We start from the raw sequence: 23639 nt of genomic DNA on the forward strand, positions 1-23639 counted from the left end.
CATCTGAGGCCAGTGCCACATGAGGCACTCCTAACAGAAACAGGGCCTTGGAGAAGATCACAGTAAAGGAATGTCCTCCTACCTGGGGAATGAGTTAGTTTCCAAAACGATCCCATATCCCTGCTTCCATCAGATCCTTTTAACACTCCTGTGGAAAGACCAGGTGGATGTCACCATCTCCATTTTGCACATGGGGAACATGAAGATGTGCAAGGTGAGATGACTTACCCAAAGCTCAAGGCAGGGGATCAACTCTCTACTTCAGAGCTTCTCATGCTCCACTTTGCTGCCTCACTGGGGGAGGGGCATCCCAGGCTTCTTCCCCTGTCAGCCTTCCTGAAAACTTTCTCCTGAGGTCACCTCTTTCCATTGCAAGCCTTGTTAATGGAGTTTCCTTATTCTTTTACAGCCCACACATTCCTGGGCTGTGAAAGCATAAGGCCTTTTGTGGGAAACACCAAAGGCCCAGCTGTGGGATGTGAAGGTGGATCTCCTGTATCCCCATTGCTACTTTTAGACCATACTCCTATGAAAGCTCATGTTCTTCAGAGGGCACACCGTCATCTATAAATCTCAGCGTTTCTACCTCTTATTAAATGAAGACTTTTTGGTATTTAGCTCACTGCCTTCTATTCCCCCCCAATTCCTGCCATAATTTTCAGAGGCAATCAGCAATCTATTCAACTTCCTTGCTTCTGCCAGTGACTTTCACATCTACTCTACTTCAAATACCGATTGCCAAATTCACTGTCTGGTTTTTGCCATCACTTGGAACAATTTTAAACATCACTTCAGAATTTTAAACATGCCACTTTCTGACCTCAACCCTGTCTTCCCAACTGTCTTGTGACTTATGTCCATTATAACCTTGACATAACAAGATCATCAACACATCAATCTTACAATTCCCCATCCTTCAGCCTTCTCTTAGCCTTGCTTCTTCCCCACCCTGCCCAGATCCAGTGTTGATTTAAACTCCTCTCCTTGCAGCTCCTCGATTCCTTTATATGCTTCCGCACTCCCTGCCCCCTCTTGTCCTACTGGCTTGACATAAACATAAAACCTTAATTCTCAAACTCTTTTCTCACCCCACATCTAGGTTTCTAAGAGCCACAGAAGAAAACTATAGCTCTTGCAAACTTCCAAATTAGTCTGCAAGCACAGCTGGGCCTTTGGTGTTCCCCGCAAACAATTCCCTTCTCCTTCATCCATTTCCCCCGTCTTCTTTATGACCAATTCAATCTTTCAGCACTCCTAAGCCTTCCTTACTCAGCCCTCTCTCCATTTACTCATGGCCACAATCTTCCCTCCAGTGTCAGAGAACAAGGTGTGCCTCCTTCTGGTTTAAGAGCTATCTGCCTGTGCCCTGGATCCCTAACCCTTCCTATAACTCTCAAGGCCTTACTTTTTCCTCTTTCCCATATTCTTAATTTCTTCTCCTTGGAAGGCTCAAGTTGTCTACTGATAAGCATGCCCAGTGTGCTTCCACTCTAGAAGACCTTCTTTGAAAGGTCATCATCTTTCTTTTTTTCAACAAACTCTCCGTGATATTCCTACCCACTGCAATCTGCCCTCACTACCCTTCACCAACACTGAAGCTACACATCCAGTAGATATTTCTCTGTCCTTATTTTACTGAACCTTTGCTGTGCTCTCCTTAAAACATTCCGTATTGTCCTGGCTGCCACAATATTAAAGTCTTCTGTTTTTCCTATTTGACTACTCCTTTGTCTCCTGGGTGGAATCTTCTTCCTGTTTCTATCTCCTATACTTTGTTGGTCCCCAGGACTACATCATGGTTAACTGTTTTCATTCTACACATACTCCTGGGAAATGGGTGCCATTCACCCTACAGCTTCAACTATACTATCTATGTGTTGATGACTCCCAAATATTTAACTTCAGCTCAGTCCTCTTCCCTGAGAATCAGATCTAAATAGCCACCGCCTTCTAAATATCACCTAGATCCGTGGTTGGCAAACCGTGGCTCGTGAGCCACATGCAGCTCTTTGGCCCCTTGAGTGTGGCTCTTCCTAAGCCTTAGGAGTACCCTAATTAAGTTAATAACAATGCCCTACCCTTCTTTCTCTTCTAGGCACCAACGTTAATCCAGCCACCTCATCTCAAAACCTGGAAGACATTCCCACTCCCTTCTTCCTCACAATCCTCAAATTTGACTAAATTTACCTGGTGAATAGTTTCAAACCTAGTCTCTCTTCTACAAACCTTCCACCACTGCCCTAATCTAGGCCTTCATCACTTCTGGTCTGGCTCAAGCCCATAACCTTGTAACTGGTCTCTCTAGTCTTGTCACTCCTCTAATCCATTCTCAATATAGTAGTTAATGATCTACTGAAAACAAACGTTTTTAGGTCTTCTAATTAAAAGCCTTCGATAACTTCGCATTGCCTATAAGATCAACTCCAAACTCTCCAATGTGGCATTTAGGGTCCTCGGTGGCTCTGTGGTATAAGCCTGACCTTTCCAGGCTTTTCTCTGTGAAGTCCCAGCATTCTCCTTTGTTTCAGCAACACCAAACAGCATGTGGTTCCTGGCATACTCTGCGCTAGCTCTTAAAAAAATCTTTCCCTTTGCCCTTGTTCATGCTGTGCTCTTGCTGGAAAGTTCTCCCTCCCCTACCATTCCTGATAAGGCCATTCATACAGTCACCCTTCAAGTCTCAGAAAGGGCATCACTTCCTCAAGGAAGCTTCCCCTGGACATCTAGCTTGCATTAGGTGTTCCTTTCTGTAGTTTTTATACTAATAGAGAATATCTCTGTAAATGCACTAAGATGTTGTTTTACAATTACCTATTTCAGTATCTCTTCCACAATACTGTGAGCTCCTTGAGGATAAGAAGTGACCAATTTTTGCATCCCCATGCCAAACAGTATTCAAATAAGTGGCCATTGAAGGACTGAATGAATTCTTCCCTATCCCTTTGGCTCTATGTTTTAGTTACCATTATTCTCAAGCCAATCCCAGAGCTTCAGTTGCCTCCCAGGTGCCTCGCCAGGCACAACCACCAGACAGAGAGAAACACAGCCAAGTCCTTTCTAGCCTCCCAGAGCTCAGGAAGGAATAAAGAAAGGAAAGAATGAGGGAAGGCAGGAGGGCCAGCATTCTGGTAAGCTTACCCCTGGAGCACAGTCTACGCATAGCTGAGGCAGCACTCAGTGAGAGGCCACAGGATGGAAGCAAAGGCCGGTACCCAGGGGTTCGAAGATTTTGGGAAGTGCTGACAAGGTTGGTGGGTTTCAAGGTGGAGTCCATTGAGTCTGAGTGTGGCTCCAAGGACCGGGCCAGACTATTCCCTAGTACAAAGGTTTCACCTGGAAAACAGTAAAAATCAGAGTTAGAGCAGGGAATAGTCCAGAAGGATTGCTGCAGCACTGGCTCCCAGGTACCTGTCTAGATGGAGCAAAAGGCAGCAAAACAGGAAGTCCTAGGCCAGGGGTGGGCAACCTTTTTGTGAGTGCGTGCCAAAACCAGCAAAATCTCTGACTCAAAATTCTTCTGCGTGCCAACCCTAATTTTTTGAGAACATGTTATGTCTATTTGATATCTCTTAAGGTGTACGTATGTGAAGAACCTTGAAGAAATAATAAAATTCCTACTACTTTCATCCGTCAGGCTACTCCTATTATGAGACTTAACAAAATTCATCACTGAGAACAAAGATTCACAAGCATATGTGGATGAAACCAAAACACTGGTTGGATCTAGAAAGGCAGGGAGAGTTAAGGCAGAGGCATAGAAATTGCTCTTCCCCTCTTTCGTCAATCCATGTCTATGGTCTTTAAGATAACTTGTTATGTAAAATTATTTATCTAAGATGCACTTACACTGAATTTATCTGAAAAATAAAAAAGTCAATATTAAGAAAAAAATTGTAAATGGAAGATTATAAGAGAGGGTTTCGTGTGGCAGCAAAAGTTACTGATGTGCCATGTTTGGCACGTGTGCCAGGGGTTGCCCACCCCTGTCCTAGGCTGGATCTCAGGAGGCCTGTGTACCAGTCACCATCCTGGCTCTCACTAGGTCTGAGTCAAGCCCAGTGCCTCTCTCTGGACTTGGATCTCCTTAGAGATACTTCCTCTTAGACTAGATGGTCCTTGAGGTTTCTTCTGCTTTTTCTAGATAAGGAGAACCTTAAAAAAATAGGAAGAGGCTGCCTGCCTTACACATAGCTGCTAGAGCTGCGAACAGGGTGCTGGAGAAGAGATACATTTGCTTAGGTGAGGGTACTTCAGAAGCCTACTCTCAGCCAGCTGTTTACCTCATAAATGCTTCTTGATGCCTGGCTAAAGGCCTGTCTGCAAAGGACCTGCTCCTATGCCCTCCACCCCTTCATATTTGCCTTGTTCTGCAGAAACATTCCAAGGACGCTGGAAGGTACAGTAGTGAGAATGTGAGCACAGGACCAGAATCTGGGTTAGAATTTGACTCTGCCCTCCGCAGGCAAGGTGTTTCCCTCAGGACCTCGGTCTCCTTATTTATAACACAGGAAGTCCCTTTCTTCCCAGGGGCTTGTAAATATCAAAAGGAAGTGGCTGTGGAAACCTTTGTAAAGGGAACCTCAGCCTGACATTTCTATGCCTAGGCCATGGCCCAACACCGGGCTGCAGCCCCTAAGCATTGCACTGCAGAACCTGAAGCAGATTCTGCCTCATCACTGGGTTCTAGACATCAAAACAGCTCCTTGGCCCTGGCCACAGCATTCTCTGCTTATGGTGAGGGACGGGGATGGGTGGGTGTCTCAGGTATTGGATCATATCACTGTCCTTTGTGGTTCTTCTCAGAATTCTGGTGTTTAGATAATGCTTGGGATTCATTTAGGCCCTCTGATAAATATTAAATTCAAGCTCATTGTCTGGCATATAATAAGACCTCTGGCAGATGGTTTGGGATTTTAGAACTGCTTTCTGCTATTTACCTAAAATTTCTTGGTAACCATGGGCTTAATGTCAAATCTAGCATGAGACATATTTCACCCTTATCTCAGGGAATTTACCGAATGAAGCCTTTCCCTAGAAATGATTCTGAAGAGAAAGTCTCTGAGGCCCCAGAATACCTAAACCATATCCACTCCCATTCTGCAGGTGAGGTTCCAGATTCCTATTTTCCAGGAGAGATGACTACACCATTGTCCTGCCTTGAGACAAGGACAGGAACCCAATCCAGAAAACAAGGCCTGAGTACTGTGCCTGAGCTCCTGCCTTTTACTAGGTGTGTCATCCTCAATAAGTTGTCTTCTCTGAGCACCAATTTCTTCATCTGCAAAATGGAAAAACCACCCTTTGTCATGCCGAGAACATCAAATGAGGAAATGGAATGAGATGAACTTTACAAAGGCTGAAGTTGTTATGTTATTCTTCATTCAGAGTTAAGAGTGGCAAACCTACGTTCTCTGCATTAGCTCAAGAAAAAGATAAAGTGGAATTTCTGCATTTATCAGCAGGACAACCTCACCTTTCTAGTCCTCATTTTACTCAGTGAATACTGGAGATGATACCACCTGCCTCACAAGAGCTAACAGATGTGAAACATAATTATGACGACAATGCCTGTGGCTTACCAGATGCTAATGCACATCAGTAAGTGTCTTTTCCTCTCAGCAATGCTAAGAATGATAACTGAAATCTGAATTTAGGGGCCTGAAAATCTGGACTGGTGGTACTGGACTAGGCAAGGCCATAAAATCTTATCCTAATGAGATGCAGTGGAAAAAATCATTCCTGAGGCTCTGGGAGGTTCTACTAAAGGCTGATCTGTGAGGCCCTGGCTGACCTCACTAGGATAATGCCAGGGACGGCAATGCTTTCAGGCCTGGGGGCTTCCTGAGAGAGGCCAAGGAAATAGGGCTCTGGGTCTCATCCCAGTTTCTATCAAAACAGCTCTGGTTTTAACTTTAATGCACCAGAGTTTCATATCATGTTAACTTTGCAAAAAAGGAGTTCTACTGCTAAAACAAAGCAAACTTTGAAACTCTGGCCCAGGGATCAGAATTTGAGGCTGGAAGACTTGAGTTCTATTTCTAGCACAATCATTAGTCAACAATCACTGCCTTTTTCCTGGGATTCAATTTACCCATCTGTAAAATGGAGATGAAAACCCTGAACCTCATAAGGTCAATGTCAATTAAATTTGCTGTGATATGCTGGAGACAAGAGAACCATCAGCATGAGAGGGAGTTCATTCAACAGCATTTGGTTGAGCACTCTTTGTTTGCAAGCCACTATCCTAGGGATGGGGTTATGCAAAGGTAAACAGACAGATAAGGATCTTGCCCTTATGCATTTATTTTTAGTGAGTGGCAGATCTTCTCTGAGTATCGTATTGCAAGGCTGACCTTAAAAACCAGAGTTCCCAGCAGAGGGTGACCAGAATACTGGTGAGAAGCAAAGAAGAAAAAACCTGGGAATGTAGAATCTGGAGAACAGTCAGAGGAGACAAAAACCCTAAAGGCAATCATGGGATGGGAAGAGGACTGGGAAGACAGGGAATGCAACAGTGGACAGGTATTAAAAGAAGACAGATTTCAGCTATAAAGAGAGGCATTTTCACAATCAGAGGGTCTAACAGTAAGACTGATTGCCAAAGGTGACAGTGAGCAACTTAGCATTAGGAGTATTTAAGCAGAAGTCATAAGTGAAGGAGCACAGAGGAGTCAGAAATCTAGATGATGCTCTGACTTGCCTGAGCAGAATTAAAATGCTCATTTCAGGAAAGCAATTAAAAACTAGGGTGAGAGCAGCTAAGTGGTTGGGAACCCACCACAAGAACCAGAGGTTAGAGAGCACAGAGGGTGCAAAGTTGACTGAATCTGTCTGAAAATGAGGGAAGGAAAGGGGGACAGCCAATGGAGGAATGTGATAACCCTAGTATTGATCTCTTTGCTGAGGGGATAAGGATAAGAGGTTAAAGCTTGCTTCCTCCTATCTGAGTCAGAGTTGAATCAGAGAGATGCAAACTGGAACAGAATACCCAGGAAAGGTCATGCCCATAATACCAAATTGCCTTGGGGACTGCAGTCCATGATATGCACCGCTACCAGTCTCTGCATACTGCTACCAGGATATTTCTCTTAGTTCTTAACAACCATATTCCATTAAGGAATTCGAAGTTGCTATTTCTTCGAGAAATCTGTCTTTAGACTAGCAGCTACACTCATGGACATGCTACTCCCTTTCATGTATCTGCTCTTCTAGCATCCCAGATGGGCCTTACTTTCATAACTGAAGTACAACTTAGAGTTCCTGATTGCCAATAGCTGGGGACATTTCACAGCCTGCCTCTGTCTGCACTAACTTCACCATGCTCAGCCCAGACTCCCAGTGGGACATTCTAACTCTAGGTGAGAATGCCTTTTTCTGTTCTCAGAGATTCTGATGCTGAAAGAACACAATTTAGAGCAGGTTAGGTAAGAAAAAGGATCAATGACGGGGTCACAAATACGTCTGTGCAGACCAGATGGCTTGGTCCCCACAAGCAATATTTGAAAGTCAGTATGTTTTTATAAGTTATGTAAGCAATACTCATTTGGATGCAAAAATAAAGAGGGGGTGGTGGTGGCTGGGGCTGAGTGAGTAGTCAGTTCCCTGAGCACATTCTTCAGAAGTGGCACTTTATCAGAAGTGATTCTGCTAAGATAAAAATAAAAAGACTACTAGGGAAGGCAGTGTGAGGACAAGACTGGTATAGAAGGTCAGAAGGGGGCACCTCTCAGATTTATATGCTCCCCCATCAACAGACAGCACAGCTCTGAAGCTAACAGCACCACCTCTCCATTCCTCGGGCCAGGACAAAGTCCACAGGGCTTCTTTAAAGGCCTTTCCTCCCTCTCTCAACAATGACCTACCTCGCTACGTTTAGGGCCGAGCTTTCCTTCCCTCCCTGTCGTCTGTGTCCCGGGCTCCAGATTAGAGATGCCGCGTTCCATTCACTCTTTAACCTCTCTCGGAAGTGCTTAGTCACTGATCCGGCCACGTGGCATCCGCTTTCCCGTTGTGGGTCTGGTATGTTAACTAAGAAAGTTATTTTCCAGCCTAGTTAGAAACAGCAGGAACTTGAATTGACTTGCTAGACTGGCAGTGCTGGAGGAGTTAGGGCTACATGCCAAAGGAAAGAGCGGATGGCCAATCACCAGGGAGCACATTTCTCAATCTGTAGCTTGAGGCTAAACCTTCCTGCTGGCAAGGGAGATCTATGGTAGGCCTTTGCTGCCAGACTCACACTGGGAGACGTACTGTGACTCCACATGCAGTTTGGAGCTCAGAAGAGGATTCGTGAACCACCTTTTTTCAGGGACAAAACCAGAGGAAAGGAAGTTCATTCTAGAAAGAGGGGACAAAATGCTAAAGAGAGAGTAAAGATGAGAGGAAACCAAAAAGTCCCAGATGGGGTAAAGGTTAGGACAGAAAACCAGGCTTCTGGATAACAGGTGCCAGGCTAGCAGGTCAGAGGACTGATCCCAGGTCCTCCCTAGAGCTGCTACTAGCCCTGCCTCCTTTCTTAGCCCAGGCCCCATCCCAGCTCCTACCTGGTAGGTACCTGTCGTGGCTGTGGCTGTACTCTGTGTTGGTGAGTGACAAGTGAGTCTGTGTAAAAGGCTGGTTGCCAAACAGATTGTCACTGTGAAGGTTGTGGCAGAGTTTCTCCAGGAAGCGGAGAACATAGGTGATGCTGTTGACTGCTGGGAGGTTGAGGGTGTGCTGTTCTCGATCAAACACGGCTGTGAAGTGAAGTAAACAGGGCTGAACATGTCAGGCGGGCAGTTCAGTGCAGTGCTGGGCAGGCCAGCCCACAGCGTGTCTCAGGCTTACCTGGTTACACAAAGGCAATCACTGCCCACGTTTCTCCTCCCTCCCTCCCTCCCTCCCACCTTCCCTCCCTTCAGGGTTTGTTTTTTTGCCTCCAACTCCAAAGGGCTTGCAGTAATGGGAGTGGCCAGGCCAAATCTGTTGCACCCGAGGCTCTGGAAGGATTTTACTCAACTTGTGAAAACAACTGTGAACATAATTCTATCTGCTCCATCAGTTGGCTGGGCCTCATCCAGGAAATCTGTTCATTTAGGGTGCTATTTCCGTAAGAACTGCCCAAGAACAGAGGAACTGGGCAGAAGAGGAGAATAGAGCCATTGCCAGCAATGGTTTGCGCGCACAATCCGATCTGTATAAGAGCACTAGAATTTCAGCAACATTTGGAACTATGCCATGCTTCGTTTTATTTTACTCTCTATTTCTATTCAAAAAGTATCTGTCTAGTCTTTAAAAAGCTAAAGGCCTCTGCATTTGTCTCTGAGAACAGCAGGAAATGCGGGGCGGGTGTGTGTGTGTGTGTGTGTGTGTGTGTGTGATAGACCATTCTCAGAAACCAATTTTGGGGCAGAGAAAGAATCCTATAGGTGTAGGTGATTGCCCTAAAGAGAGGCAGTGAAACTGTGAACCAGTGGGTCACAGTTCGGTTCCAGGTTGGGGCATGTGCCTGGGTTGCAGGCTCAATCCCCAGTGGGAGGTGTGCAGGAGCCAGTCAATGAGTCTCTCCCATCATTGATATTTCTTTCTCTCTCCTTTTCCCTTCCTCGCTGAAATCAATAAAAATATATTTAAGAGAGAGAGAGAGAGAGAGGCAGTGAAGAAGCTGGGTCCCTGCAGACTGTAGCACAAAAGCAAAGGAGAGATGATTAGGGCGTGGCCTCTGCTTCAGAAGGAAAGGAAAGTTTGATTTACTATGCAGTTCTCAGTCTTGTGCAACAATGCCTTCCTGGCCTGCCCCATCCTCTTCTCAGGCAATTACTCTTGTCTGGCTCTGACACTACCCTGTACATATTTCTCTGCTATAACACCTCTCACAGTGAGATATTCTTCCTTTCCCACCAGAGCAGAGTCTGAGCCTGTCATCTTCCTTTCTCCCCTTCCCCCGCCAGTGTCCGGAAACAATCTCTGACATATAGTAAGGGCTCAATAAATGTTTGCTGAAAGAATACAGTTGGATTATTCATGGGGTTTTCCAGGTCAACTGCTTCCTGAGGTTGGATATTGCAACTCATTAGAAGGAAGGGGCAGGAGACTATGGAGGAGCACACAGTTCAGACTGAAAGGCTTTAGGTCAAGTCTTCATAGGTTTGGTGGGTAAAGAATAGGGTTTTAGACTTAAGAGAACTGAAAGAGAACAGGGGCACAGCAAAAAAAGTAACTATTCTCAATGAAAACAACAAAACACTGTGCAGCTGACTCAGATCTCACAGCGGGAAAGAAAGAGGGGATGACTCCTCTCTGCCCTGGCAGTCAACTCCCTCCAATCAGGGCTGGCTCTGAACTGGGAAGCTAAGGAGTTAAAAGAATGAGAGAAGACAATATGGTTCCCTCATGCCGTGGGAGGCCATGGCAGTCCAGAGAAACTCCCCTGTTGCCACAAGATAGCCCCCTTTTGATTCTTCTATCTCCCAGGATACCTTTGAAACAACACACATGTTTTCTATATGGAGAGGCAAAGCAGGTCCACAGTCGAGGCATCTGTTTAGAGGCTCAGTTAAGGCTCTAAACAGCGTCTGTGTGGGTATTCTACTTGGCAGAGGTGTGCATAATGCTCAGAGGAACTCTGGGCATTGAAAGTGAGGACTCTCTGAGGAAGGGATACCTTCATATTTCTCCCGAGCCTTCAGGTGTGAAGTGGGAATCAGGATGCCTTGTCAGAAATTAGCCAATTAAGAAGGTCTTGCCCAGGGGAGCTTACCTGAGATAGTCTCACCACTGTGGCCCTGCTTGAGGAAGCTGAAGACAGTTTTCTGGTGATAAGCACAGTCGATGCAAGCCTGGACAGCCTGCTGCAACACCACAGAGGCTCGGGCTGGCCCAAAATGGTCAGGGAGCTGCTGGACCTTCTTCTTATCTAAGTGGGGGCCTGTGCTGCCATTCTTGTTCAAGTAAATACAAACTGCAGGAGACGAAGAATGAAATTTAAAAAGTTTAAAGAGTCTACGGGGTGGAGAAGGTGGACAACAGTGCTCTCTTCTGTCTTTTGTACCCCGGACTCTGGTCCTGAGCAGGTCTCCCAGCTGCTAAGCTGGTGACACACTGTGGGAGGGGGAAGAGGGTGGCTGTGCCCAGCTGCTGCCAGCCCAAATTGCATGACCCAAGGCTCTGGGAACATAGCCTGCTGGAAGAACAGCCTGACCAAAAGCCAAGGCATGGAACTTGCACTTTGCTTTTTGTGCACTGAAAAAAAAATTTAAACAATTTCTCAGATATGTGTACTTTCATTTTTGGTACTTGGTTGCTCACATATTCTTTGTGTATCTTACCTTGTATGTTTAAGGAATTGTGGGATTATGGAAATAAATAAAAAGTGTGTGTGTGTGTTCAGCCTTGGACATAGAATGGTCACACCGTTGGTCACTTGCCTTGTTTTCTGTTCTGAGCCTTGGAGTCCCCTTTCTATCTTCTATATCAACATTCAGGTCCAAGAAAGTAGTAAAAAGTTTTTAAAAAAGGAATAAAGAAAAATACGAAAATGGCTTGAGGGTCCCATCCAGATATTTGTTTCAGTAGTTTCTCCTGTCAAGATAGCTGGGCACTCCCCTAACTGCAACCCTCCGCCTGGCACCATTGGGGGAAGGGCACACGAAAGGTCAGTCCTAAACAGAATTGCTTCCTTGGTCTCCCGAAGGACTCCGGAAGCCTGCTCAGCTATGACTCTCCCTGCTGATTTGCCTTCCAGGCTTCCATTTCAGTAGGGAAACTCTTTCTCACACGGTCATGGCTCACTAACTGAAGGAGTTGGAGGGCAAAACGTCTCTCTTTTTATTAAAGGCAAACAGGGTAAGTGCAGTAGCTGTGTGGGCTGAGGATGAAAGGCTGCCCTTTTGGGCCTCATGTTTTTCATCAGTGAAATGAGGGGCTGAGACAGATGCCCTTCCTGGGACTCTTTCACTTTATCATTCTAAGGGGAAGCACGAAGGAGAGAAGAACATGGGAAATAGAAAGGTGGAGAAATGATATGGAAGGTGAGAGGTGAAAATAAAGAAAGGAAAAAAGGAGAAATAAGGTGAATTAAATATTTAACTATGTTTTCTCATAAAACCCACTAAAATGAGCCAGATAACAGAGAGAAAACAACATACAATTTCAGAAGCTGGAAAGCAGACCTAAGAAAGCTAAATCCTTAACCAAGAGTGGTCAATGGTGAGAACCAAGCTGTTTCATCTTATAATTCACAAAAGGCCCAAGAATGGGCCAGTGCCTCTGGAGGTAGATAGATCTAATAATTGAAGGATTGGTTGAAGTTTGTTAAGAAGTGGGACTTCCATGTCAAAACATGACTCTTTTGCTGAAAATAAAATGAATAAAAATGTAAGAACTCAGAGAAAAGAATAAAAATAAATGAAACCTTATAAGAATATTCATAGCAACTTAGTCATACCAGTTCTAAACCCAAATGTCCATAAACAAGAGAATAGATATAAAAATTGTATATTCACTTATTGAAATACCATTTGGCTATAAAAAAACACAAACTATTGATAGAGAGCTTCTCATAAACATTATTTTGAGAGAAATAAGCCAGATAGAAAAGAGTATACTATATGTAATATATCAATTTATATTAAGTTCCAGGACAGAAAAATCTAATCTACAGTGATAAAAATGAGAGTGAAGACTGTAAGGAGGCATGAGCTGACTTCTGGGGAGAGGAGAATGGGCAGAAATGACTTTTAACTCAATTGGGGTAGTTCATGGATGCTTACACTGATTATAACTCATCAAATTTTACACTTAAGATTTGTATATTTCACTGTATGGGAACTCCACCTAATTAAGAAACACAAAGAAAAATGTAATCAGCCCAGTAATGATTAAAAAAAGAAATTCTACATGGATTAAAGAGTGAAATATAAAAGACAGACAATGAAACCCTTAGAAGAATGTGGCAGTTTTAAAACATGGCCCCAAAATTCTCTGACATTCCTTAATATCAATCTCTGTGATATTTGACCAACAGATATAGTGGAAATGACACTGCCAGTTTCTGAGCTTAGGGCTTAAAAAACTAGCAGTTTCCACTTCCTGTTTCTTAGAACATTCACTTCTGGAACCCAACTACCATGTGTGAGGAGGCAAAGCCACCCTCTGGTGAGGTCCATGTGGACAGAAACCAACAGGCAGAACCAACTGTCAGCATGTGGTGGAAGTGATCCCCCAGCCCTGCTCAGCCTGCCACAGCTGACACTGCATGGAACAGAGGCAAGCTGCTGCCACTCAGCCCTACCCACCTTGTTTTCAGCCATCAGGTTTTGTGGAGGTTTGTTATGTAGCACAAGATTATTGGAACAGAATGTAGAATCTGAAATAGGGTGCTCAGTAACAAAAGCCTGGCACCCATGACACTGACTTTGGGACTGGGCAGCAGAAAGAAGCATAAAGGGCCACAAAGAGAGTGTTGAGAAGGCCGTCAATGAAGACTTAAAGTGAGAAAAATCTTATTGGAAGATGGAGGACAGGGGACACTTACTAGGTAGTGGTGGAAAGTTAGCACTGTCACTTGAAGTAATATAGAAATAGGAAATGTACCTGATAAATTCAATAAATAGCTAAGGTGATTTTACGTCCTGTGATAAGAGTGCAAAATGAGAGGAATCAGCTTAAAACAAACACACAAACAACCTAATGTAAAACATAAAAAAGTCCCGGCCTTGCAGAGTTCACAAATAAAATTGTTTCCCATTCACAGTCTCTCCTTAAGAAAAACAACCCTAAATTGAGAAAGGGTCAAATCCAGAATGGGGAAGAAAATCTCTTGTTACAATGTCAGAATGATTTTAAATCTATGCTCCATAGACTCTTTCAGACCAAAAGGCCCCACAACAACTATTCAAGAACTATGGGACAGCCCTGGCCAGTGTGCTAAGTGGTTAGAGAGTTGACCCACGCACAGAAGGGTCTTGGGTTCGATTCCCAGTCAAGGGCATGTACCTGGGTTGCAGAAAGAGACATTCTCATAGTTTTGTTTTTTTGTGGCTATTGACAAACTGATATAAAGTTTCTTTGATTGTTTTTTTGACTGGATGGAGGTTTCCATGGAACTATTTCAGATGCCAAAGATAAATTTTTTTACAAAAAGATCTTATTTAAGTTTATAAATGGACAGGAAGCTAATTATTGGTGCAAGACTAGAAAGTACAGACACAGAGACCTACGGCTTGTTGCAGCTAGTACTACGATCTGCTCTTACCTGTGGGGGCCTGCATGGCTGAGCTGGGGATGGTTGCAGCATCTTGGGGTACAGTGCTGGTGTCCGGTTCAGGGGTGCTGGTTGTTGGTGAGGTGGGTGGTGGGTTCAGCAAAGTCCGAGGTTTTCTCTGTCAAAATGGATGGGGGAAAATTTGCTACCCATGATAGGTAACTTGTCTTCTTATTCCTCTATTCTAGTACTTAATTCACCCATGAAACAAAAATATATTTGTAGATGGGACTGTGTTTTATCTTTCTTTCCCCACACAACATCTTGTCCAAAGCTGTACATGCTTAGTAAATATTTTCTGAATCGATGCACAAGATTCTGGGTTTCTGTACGGCCAGAGCTTAATTCGCTCTCTTTTATACTAGATTCAATATTATGATTTGAAGTTCTAGGTTATTAGTTGTGCAGACAAAAGCAAAAAAATACTGTGGCTTATGTCTACTTTGACATTATTTTGTACTTTCTCTTTCTTGAAAAATGGAAATGTCCCTTCCCCTAACTCTACAAACTATTATCCTCTGCCTACCTCTTGTGCTCATTACCTGCCATTTATTATCTTTGACCTTATACTCTAATAATCTCTAACTATAATACTTCTCTAAAAACCATACTTGGTCCACATCTTTATACTAATAAACCATCCCTTCTGTTTAAAATATCCTTTCTTTTTTTTATCTGACAAATAACTAGATTTTCTATAGTTACTGTCTCTTTTGTGCTATCTCTGCCCTTTGTATTGTTGCACTTGTCACATGTATTGTCATTATATACTTACTAGAGGCCCGGTGCACAAAAATTTGTGCACTCGGGGGGGTGGGGGAGGGCTCTCAGCCCGGCCTGTGCCCTCCTGCAGTCTGGGACCCCTTGGGGGATGTCCACCTGCTGGCTTAGGCCTGCTCCCCGGGGGATCGGGCCTAAGCTGGCAGTCAGACATCCCTCTGGCAGCCCAGGGGCCCTCGGGGGATGTCCACTTGCCAGCGGGGACCAGGCCTAAGCTGCAGTTGGACATCCTTAGCACTGTTGAGGAGGTGGGAGAGGCTCCCGCCATCACTGCTGTGCTGGCAGCCGTTAGCCTGGCTTGTGGCTGAGCAGAGCTCCCCCTTTGAGAGCGCACTCACCACCAGGGGGCAGCTCCTGCATTGAGCATTGCCCCCTGGTGGTCAGTGTGTGTCATAGTGACTGGTCATTCCCAGTCGTTCTGCTGTTAGGGTCAATTTGCATATTACCCTTTTATTATATGCCTGGTGCATGGGTGGGGGCTGGCTGGTTTGCCCTGAAGGGTGTCCCGGATCAGGGTAGGGGTCCTGCTGGGGTGCCTGGCCAGCCTGGGTGAGGGGCTGAGGGCTGTTTGCAGGCTGCCAAGCCCCCCAGTGGGGACCCTCATCCCATGATGGTGTGGCCAGCCTAGTGAGGGGCTGATGGCTGTTTGCAGGCTGGTCACAGCCCCCAGCCACCCAAGCTCCCAGTGGAGGCTGGCTGGAAGCAGGGATTTGGGATTCATTTATCTTCTATAATTGACACTTTGTTGCCTTTAGCAGAGGCCACAGCTGGCCAGGGCAGGCAGGAAGCTTGGCTTGCTCCATCGCCAGGGCAACCAAGCCTCCTGCTTGCTCCAGCTCCGTGGCTGCCGGCCGCCATCTTGGTTGGGTTAATTTGCAATATAGCTGCTCTGATTGGCTGGTGGGCGTGGCTTGGGGGTGTAGCAAAGGTATGGTCAATTTGCATGTTTCTCTTTTATTAGATTAGATATACTGCTGTACCCGATTAGCCTGGAGTTCCCTGAGAGTCTGATTTGGAGTACCATTCCTAGCATGATACTTGGCATATAAGTGTCAATACTGTTTTTCAATGAAGCATACAGAATAGAATACCAATGATGGGGGAAGTAATAATGATTTGAGAGATGCCTAGCATCTCCCCCATGTGGTCAGAGAAGCCTCTGGGGGAGAAGGATTTTTCTAAGACAAAGTTTTCTAAAAGCCTTTCTGAATGCAAGGGAAACATATTCATCACTGAGGTCCAGAAATCCCTTTTGCTAAATGTCATGTAGGGTACACTACTGGGAGGTGTATAAACCTTTCTGCCTTCTAGGAGTGCTATTATTTAAAGAGACAGCACCAATGACAGCAAGTATATACTATAAGATGGCCTTGCCTGTGAAAGGAATCACACAAACACTTATGAAAGCATACGTGGGATATGGACAACCCCTCAGAGTTTTGATATTGCTAAAAGTGTAAATCCAAATACTAGTGAACAATGAGTTGGGGTAGAAAGGTTCAACTTCACTGAGTTGGTAGTAGGACTTCCTGGGGTCCCTGAAGGAACAATCCTGCCTGGTAAGTAATTGTAGAAGAAACCAGATAAATGGAGGGCATTATTATTATTTGAGGTGCTATTACATATATTATAGCTATTCATATATTACCTCACCTCCATTTTATGGGGCTCACAGCCTTACTCAAAGTCACACATGTGGTAACAAGTATGCCTGGTTTCAAAGCCTCTAGTCACAAGACCACTTTGATTCACAAAGGAATATAAAGGTTATGGGCTGAATGGAAAGGATATACACTTTTAGCAGTAGGTAAAAAGGACAGGAAGGGGAATTAGGGAGTCAAATGCCAGGCCATTGAAATACAGGATGAGATGAGAATTACTGTTTTCAAGAGGTTTGAAAGAAAGAGGACTCTGGCTACTATATTTGGGACTGCCTAAGGAAACAGAGCAGAGGCAATCATAGTCATAGTTCTTAGGTTCTGAAGGATCTTAAAGGTCATTTAATCAACCTTCCATCCCAGTATTTCTATTTCCTTGTCTCTGAAAACACCCTTTCCATACAGTCATCCACTCCCTGATGAAATACCTCTGATAGGGCATCACTACTTCTATTTTGAAATAGATTTAACTATAGATTTTTAGTTAAATTTCCTTTATCCTGAGACAAAACCTGTCTGCTTGAGCTTCTGCTTATTTGGTTCTGATTCTGTCTTTGGAACCTCACAGACAAGTTTTCTCTCTCTTTAATTTGACTATCCTAAAAATGCCCTCACATCATCAAAAGCATAGCTTCTCTGGCCTTATAATCCTAGGATCTTCAGCCTCTTCTAAACATGAGAATGAGAAGAGAGCAATGGAAACAAAAATGAATCAGGACATGGGGTAGGGATTAATGGTAGTAGGTCAGGAGCACTACGTGTTACATACAAAGATCAGGATGTGACATCAAGAATTCAAAGCCAATAAATAAGAAACAATCTCAATTGGAACATCATCACTCAAACTATCCATCCATCCATCCATCCATCCGTCCGTCCGTCCGTTCGTCCGTCCATCCGTCCATCCATCCATCCTGCATATACTGAACATCTCTCAAGAGACTGAGATATAAGGCACTACAGGAAAAAGAGAGAAGAAATAGATTAGGTTCTCGACTTTAAGGAGCTTATATTCTAGAAGGAACAAAGTCAGCTGGAGGTAAACAAACAAACAAACAAACAAAAACCTAGGGAAGTCAAGATGAGATTGGAATGGAGTTCCCAGGAGGATTGGGTATCATCTCCATAGTGGAAGTCAGGTAGTCTAGCTCAGGAGTTTGCTGCAGAGAAATCCTGAAAGGTAGGGAGGGAGTAGAGAAGGTGATGCCAAAGGAAGCCCTAGAGAAGAAGCTGAGGAACTTTCCTATCAGTGGTTTCCCTAGGGAAGATATGCATGAAGAACTGGTCATACATAGTGAACAGTGCTCAGTGAAGCTTGACTCGGGAATCTTTTCCTACACTAAAGGTAAGTGTTATTTCCCTCAAGAAATGTGAGAGAGTGAATATATGGTAGGGCAGCAGTGACCTTGAAACTAGAAGATCTTGAGACCCATCTCTGTTTATTAGCTATGTGACGCTAGAGAAGTCATATTGTATTTCTACGTATCAATTTACTTAACTCTTAAATAACATTAACACTACTCATCTCCTAGAGTTTTGTGAAGATTATGTGATATATAATGGTGTCTGATATACAGCCTGATACTTAGTAGGTATTCAATAATTTCCTTTAAAAAGAGGCAAAAATTTTAAGAATAGAAAAAATACATTTATGAAGTCAATTTACTCTTTCTGTTTATCAACCTGGGCATCCACTTTGGGTAGGTTAATGATCAGGAGCAGGGCTTCCATCTATGGCAGACAGAGACCAGAATTCCCTTGAATATGAGTAACTTTCAAAGTCAAAATTTGTTTGTTATCCATACTATCCTATATGTAATATAATCTACTCCCAGGTAAATAGCTAAATAGGGCTTACAACTTTAGTTAATTCCTCTTAAAAGTATACACAAGGTGAAGAATAGGGCCAGACACGCCCCTTTCCAGGATGGATGGATATGGATGAGTTATCCCTTTATAGTCCTTTATTCTCTTCTGGAAAAACCACGTTTACCTACCTTACTGCCAGGTTTGGGACCCCTCTTCTTTGGGAATTTCAAAGGTTCAGCTGACTTGGATGGGGTAGCGATGGGATGGGGAATTAGGGGCTTGGGTGTCCGACCCCGCTTCTTTCCTGTTTTACGCCCCCTCTGCCCTGGTTGATGCTCCAAGTCAGTTTTGGTGCTGCTGTGGATGCTGGGCTTCTCAGTGTTCACATCAGATGCAGGGTAGGGACTCTTTGGAATCACAACTGTAAGAAAAAAACTCATTCTATCACCCCTTCCTCCCACCTGTATTCCCATCCCAGCTGGAGGGGAAAAAAAGACTTGTTACTTCCATTTGGGTAGTTTTATCCCAAAAAGCTAGTTTCCTGGCATCTGACCTAAATATTAGAAAATCTCAGAAGAGAACTGAAGTTAGATTGGCTAGAATTGGAAGTTAGTTATTTCTGGTATATGCAGTAGAAAAATATTAAAAATTTCTCCCCAAGGCATATTAACAGAACCATAGACTCAGAGACAGAAAGCCTACAACCCTTTCATGCTAAGAATGAAGATCAGAGGTTCAGAAGAGGAAATGATGCCTTCCCCAGGTTACACCATAAGTTGGGATGAGAACTTATGTTTTGAAAGTAGGCTCTTCAACCAAATCAGGGATTTTCTACATCAATTTTCTTAATGTTTTAGTGTGATTATTATGGTGAGGAGTAGTGAAACACATAGAAATATAATGCATCTGATAGCATCTCTTCTTACCTTAAACATTTTTGCTCCATATTACCTTTAAAGCAAAGTCCAAATTCTTTATCCTGATATCCAAGGACTTCTGTGACTTTGCCCCTGCCTTCTCTCCAGTTATGTCTGATGTCACTTCGTGTCAACTTTCCCCATGTTCTAGACCAGCCGTGGGCAAACTATGGCCCACGGGCTGGATTCGGCCCGTTTGAAATGAATAAAACTAAAAAAACCGGCCCTCCGGTCCAGTTTAAGAACCCATTGTGGCCCTCAAGTCAAAAAGTTTGCCCACCCCTGTTCTAGACCCACTGTTTTCTGAATGCCAAGTCATTTGTATATGTTGAGTGCTCTATTCTTCCTGGTCAGACATACATCAATTTTCAGTTTCCAACACTCACCTCCTTAATGAGGCCTTGTTTGACTACATCCCAACTAAGTTAGTGCTCCCTCTCCCAAAGCATTCTGTAGACATCTATGTTAGAGTACTTTCAATTTTGCTACAATCATTCATCTTCTCCTTAAATAGATAATTCTTCAAGATATCAAATTCTTCCACAAATATTTCTTGAGCACCTACAATAGGTTATGCGTTCTTCTAAACCCTGGGGATAGAACAATGCACAAAACATAGTTTCCATCTTACAGAGCTTACCTTCTAGTCGGGGAGACAGAAAATAAACTAATGAATATGAAATATATTGTTACATAAGTGCTATGGTAAAAACTAAAGCAAGGTAATGAGACAGAAGGGTGAGGAAAGTCCTCTCTGAAGAGATGACATTTGGAGAGCGCCCAAATGAAATAAAGGCAAAACCTTATGAAGATCTGAGGAAAGAGCCTTACATGTAGAGAGTATATAACAAGTGCAAAGATTCTGAGATGGGAACATGTTAGCGTGTTTGAGGATTGGAAAGGTTAGTATATAGTTGGAACTGAGTGAGCAAAGGGGAGAGTGGAGGGGGAAAGGGAGTAGTGATAAGATCATGTGGGACTTTGTAGGCTGAAAAAGTGAACCTGAACTTATTCTAAGTATGAAGGGAAGCAACTGGAGGATTCTGAGCACAGGAGTGACAGAGTATACTTAAAAGGAACACTGGCTGCTCAGGGAGGGGGTGGGGCAGGATAAGAATTAGAGAGACTAGTTAAAAAACTCATTATGGTGAATAAGTAAAAGGTAATGTTTCTTATGTTTCTAGGTAGAATGTAATAGATTGTGACAGTGCACTGTTGCTGATGCAACTTGTAAAAGTCAGATAAATTATTGTAAATAACACTGCAGAACTGTAGAAATTATGAAGATTAGATGAACTGGAATTCCAGACCTAGGTGGGAAGGGCTTCTGAGGTATCTGACACTGTTTTCTTTCCTGTGGGCATATGCCAATATGGGGCATGAATTTTGGATCAAGATTGGCCTATGAGAGGAGCTCGATTGGTGGAAAGAGAAATCAGAGAGCTTGCTGTGACAGATTAAAACTTGAGAAGCTCCATGTGTGAGTTCTGAGCCTGTATACTAGAGACATGAAGCAAGGATGAGAGTTTCTAAGATGTAAAATAAAATCTCCCATAATCTCAAGGTTTTAGGAGACAAGGTCCCACTAGAAGGAGGAGCTCTATCTCAAACACATAGTTGAGATGATTTTCTCAAGATTTTAAAATTTTAAGAAAAGTGAGAGGTCAAAGAAGTAAGCTCTAAATTTCTCAAGGGTATGACAAGTTCTTATAGTTTTTCAGGGATAAGGAGATGGAGATCTATTAAGTTCTTAATCAAGAACCTAAGAAGGCCCATATCCAAGGAAAGAGGATATTTTCACTGAGTATAGAACTCTAAGTTGGCTGTTTATATATTTTAGTCAATCTAGAGTTCTATACCCAGTAAAAATATCCTCCAAAATTGAAGGTGAAATAACATTTTAAGACAAGTCAAAGCTGAAAGAATTTGTCACCAGTAGACCTAACCTACAAAAAGTAAAAATGAAATTCTTCAGGCTGAAGGAAAGTAATCCCAGATGGAAGAATGGAACTTTAGGAAGGAATAAGAGCATAAGAAAGGGTAAGTATGTGTGTAGATACAAAAAGACTATTGATTCTTTTTAAAAAAAATATATTTTTATTGATTTCAGGGAGGAAGAAAGAGGGAGAGGGAGATAGAAACATCAATGATGAGAGAGAATCACTGATTGGCTGCCTCCTGCATGCCCCCCACTGGGGATCAAGCCGGCAACCCAGGCATGTGCCCTTGACTGGAATTGAACCTGGGACCTTTCAGTCCACAGGCTGATGCTCTATCCACTGAGCTAAACCAGGCAGGGCTACTAATAAAAATATATGGAGAAAAACTAATCTATGAACATCCAGAATAAAAGAGATCCTACAGCCCAACCAGTTTGGCTCAGTGGATAGAGCTTCGGCCTGCAGACTGAAGGGTCCCAGGTTCGATTCCGGTCAAGGGCATATACCTTGGTTGTGGGCATATCCCCAGTAGGGGGTGTGCAGGAGCTAGCTGATCGATGTTTCTCTCTCATCGATGTTTCTAACTCTCTATCCTTCTCCCTTCCTCTCTGTAAAAAATCAATAAAATATATATAAAGAGATCCTTCAGACATTAAAAAAATAAATTAATTAATTTTATAAATACATTTGAAATTTTACATTAAATGGCCAGCTTCCTTGAAAAAATACAATTAATACCAAAACCAGGTAAAGACAACACAAAGAAAGAGAATTACAGGCCAATATTCCTCATGAGCATAGATGCCATAATCCTCACCAAAATTCTAGCAAATCGGATCCAGCATTACATCAGAAAGATCATACACCATGACCAAGTAGGATTTAACCCGGGGATGCAAAGATGGTACAATATCTGCAAATCAATAAACGTGATACATCACATAAACAAACTGAGAGATGAAAATCACAGTCATATAAATTGATGCAGAAAAAGCATTTGACAAAATCTAACACCCTTTCTTTCTTTCTTTCAAATATATTTTTATTGATTTCAGAGAGTAAGGGAGAGGAGAGAGAGATAGAAACATCAATGATGAGAGAGAATCATTGATCGGGTGCCTCCTGCATGCCCCCAACTGGGGATCAAGCCCACAACCGGGGCATATACCCTTGACTGGAATCAAAACTGGGACCCTTCAGTCCGCAGTCCGACACTCTATCCACTGAGCCAAACCAACTAGGGCTCCAACATCCTTTCTTGATAAAAACCCTCAGCAAAGTGGGAATAGAGGGATCATGCCTCAGCATAATAAAAGCTTTATACCACAAACTTACAGCCAACATCACACTCAATGGGCCAAAACTAAAACCATTTCACCTAAGAACAGGAACAAGACAGGGATGCCCACTTTCACCACGCCTGTTCGAAATAGTACTGGAAGTGCTAGCCATAGCAATTAGACAAGAAGAAGAAATAAAAGGTATCCAAATTGGAAAAGAAGATGTAAAACTGTCATTATTCACAGATGACATGATACATAGAAAACCCTAAAGACTCCATCAAAAAATTATTAGACTTAATAAATGAATTCGGCAATGTAGCAGGATACAAAATTAATGCCAAGAAATCTATGGCATTTTTATACACCAATAGTGAACTTACAGAGAGATTAAAGAAACAATCCCATTTACCACTGCACCCAAAAAATTAAGGTACCTACGAATAAACTTAATTAAGGAGGTAAAAGATCTGTACTCAGAAAACTACAGGACGTTGAAAAAAGAGATAGAGGAAGACATAAACAGATGGAAGAACATGCCGTGTTCATAGATTGGTAAAATCAACATCATTAAAATGTCCATACTACCCAAAGCAATCTATAGATTCAATGCACTCCCCATTAAAATGCCAACGGCATATTTCACAGACCTAGAACGAACTCTCCAAAAAATTCATCTGGAATAAAAAAAGACCCTGAATAGTTGTAGCAACCCTGAAAAGAAAGACAAAGTAGGAGGGATCTCAATACCAGATATCAAAGCCACTGTTCTCAAAACTGCCTGGTACTGGCACTAGAATAGACATATAGACCAATGGAACAGAAATAGAGAACCTAGAAATCGACCCAAACCACTATGCTCAATTAATATTTGACAAAGGAGGCAAGAGCATACAATGGAGTCAAGACAGTATCTTCAAATGGTGTTAGGAAAATTGGACAGATACATGCAAAAAAAAAATGAAACTAGACCACCAACTTACACTATACACAAAAATAAACTCAAAATGGTA

General features: G+C 43.1%; 1 protein-coding gene across 16 annotated transcripts in view; it reads right to left on the reverse strand.

Moving 5' to 3' along the window:
* Positions 1-23639, reverse strand: part of SCMH1 (sex comb on midleg homolog 1 (Drosophila)) — a 102865-nt gene that overhangs the window by 5685 nt on the left and 73541 nt on the right. For 11 of the 16 annotated variants that reach the window (XM_006762566.2, XM_015563164.1, XM_006762560.2 and 8 more), the window contains 6 exons: positions 18678-18910; positions 14234-14360; positions 10739-10939; positions 8544-8735; positions 3139-3333; positions 83-148 (listed from right to left, as the gene is read on the reverse strand). In XM_006762566.2, coding sequence (XP_006762629.1) covers positions 83-148; positions 3139-3333; positions 8544-8735; positions 10739-10939; positions 14234-14360; positions 18678-18910 — 1014 coding nt within the window. Of the gene's footprint in view, positions 1-82; positions 149-3138; positions 3334-7862; positions 8029-8543; positions 8736-10738; positions 10940-14233; positions 14361-18677; positions 18911-23639 lie in introns of those variants that run through there. The other 5 variants (XM_015563166.1, XM_006762565.2, XM_006762570.2 and 2 more) reach the window with 2 other exon arrangements.

This window comes from Myotis davidii, unplaced genomic scaffold (assembly GCF_000327345.1).
Source record: "Myotis davidii unplaced genomic scaffold, ASM32734v1 scaffold458, whole genome shotgun sequence".
NCBI lineage: Eukaryota > Metazoa > Chordata > Mammalia > Chiroptera > Vespertilionidae > Myotis > Myotis davidii.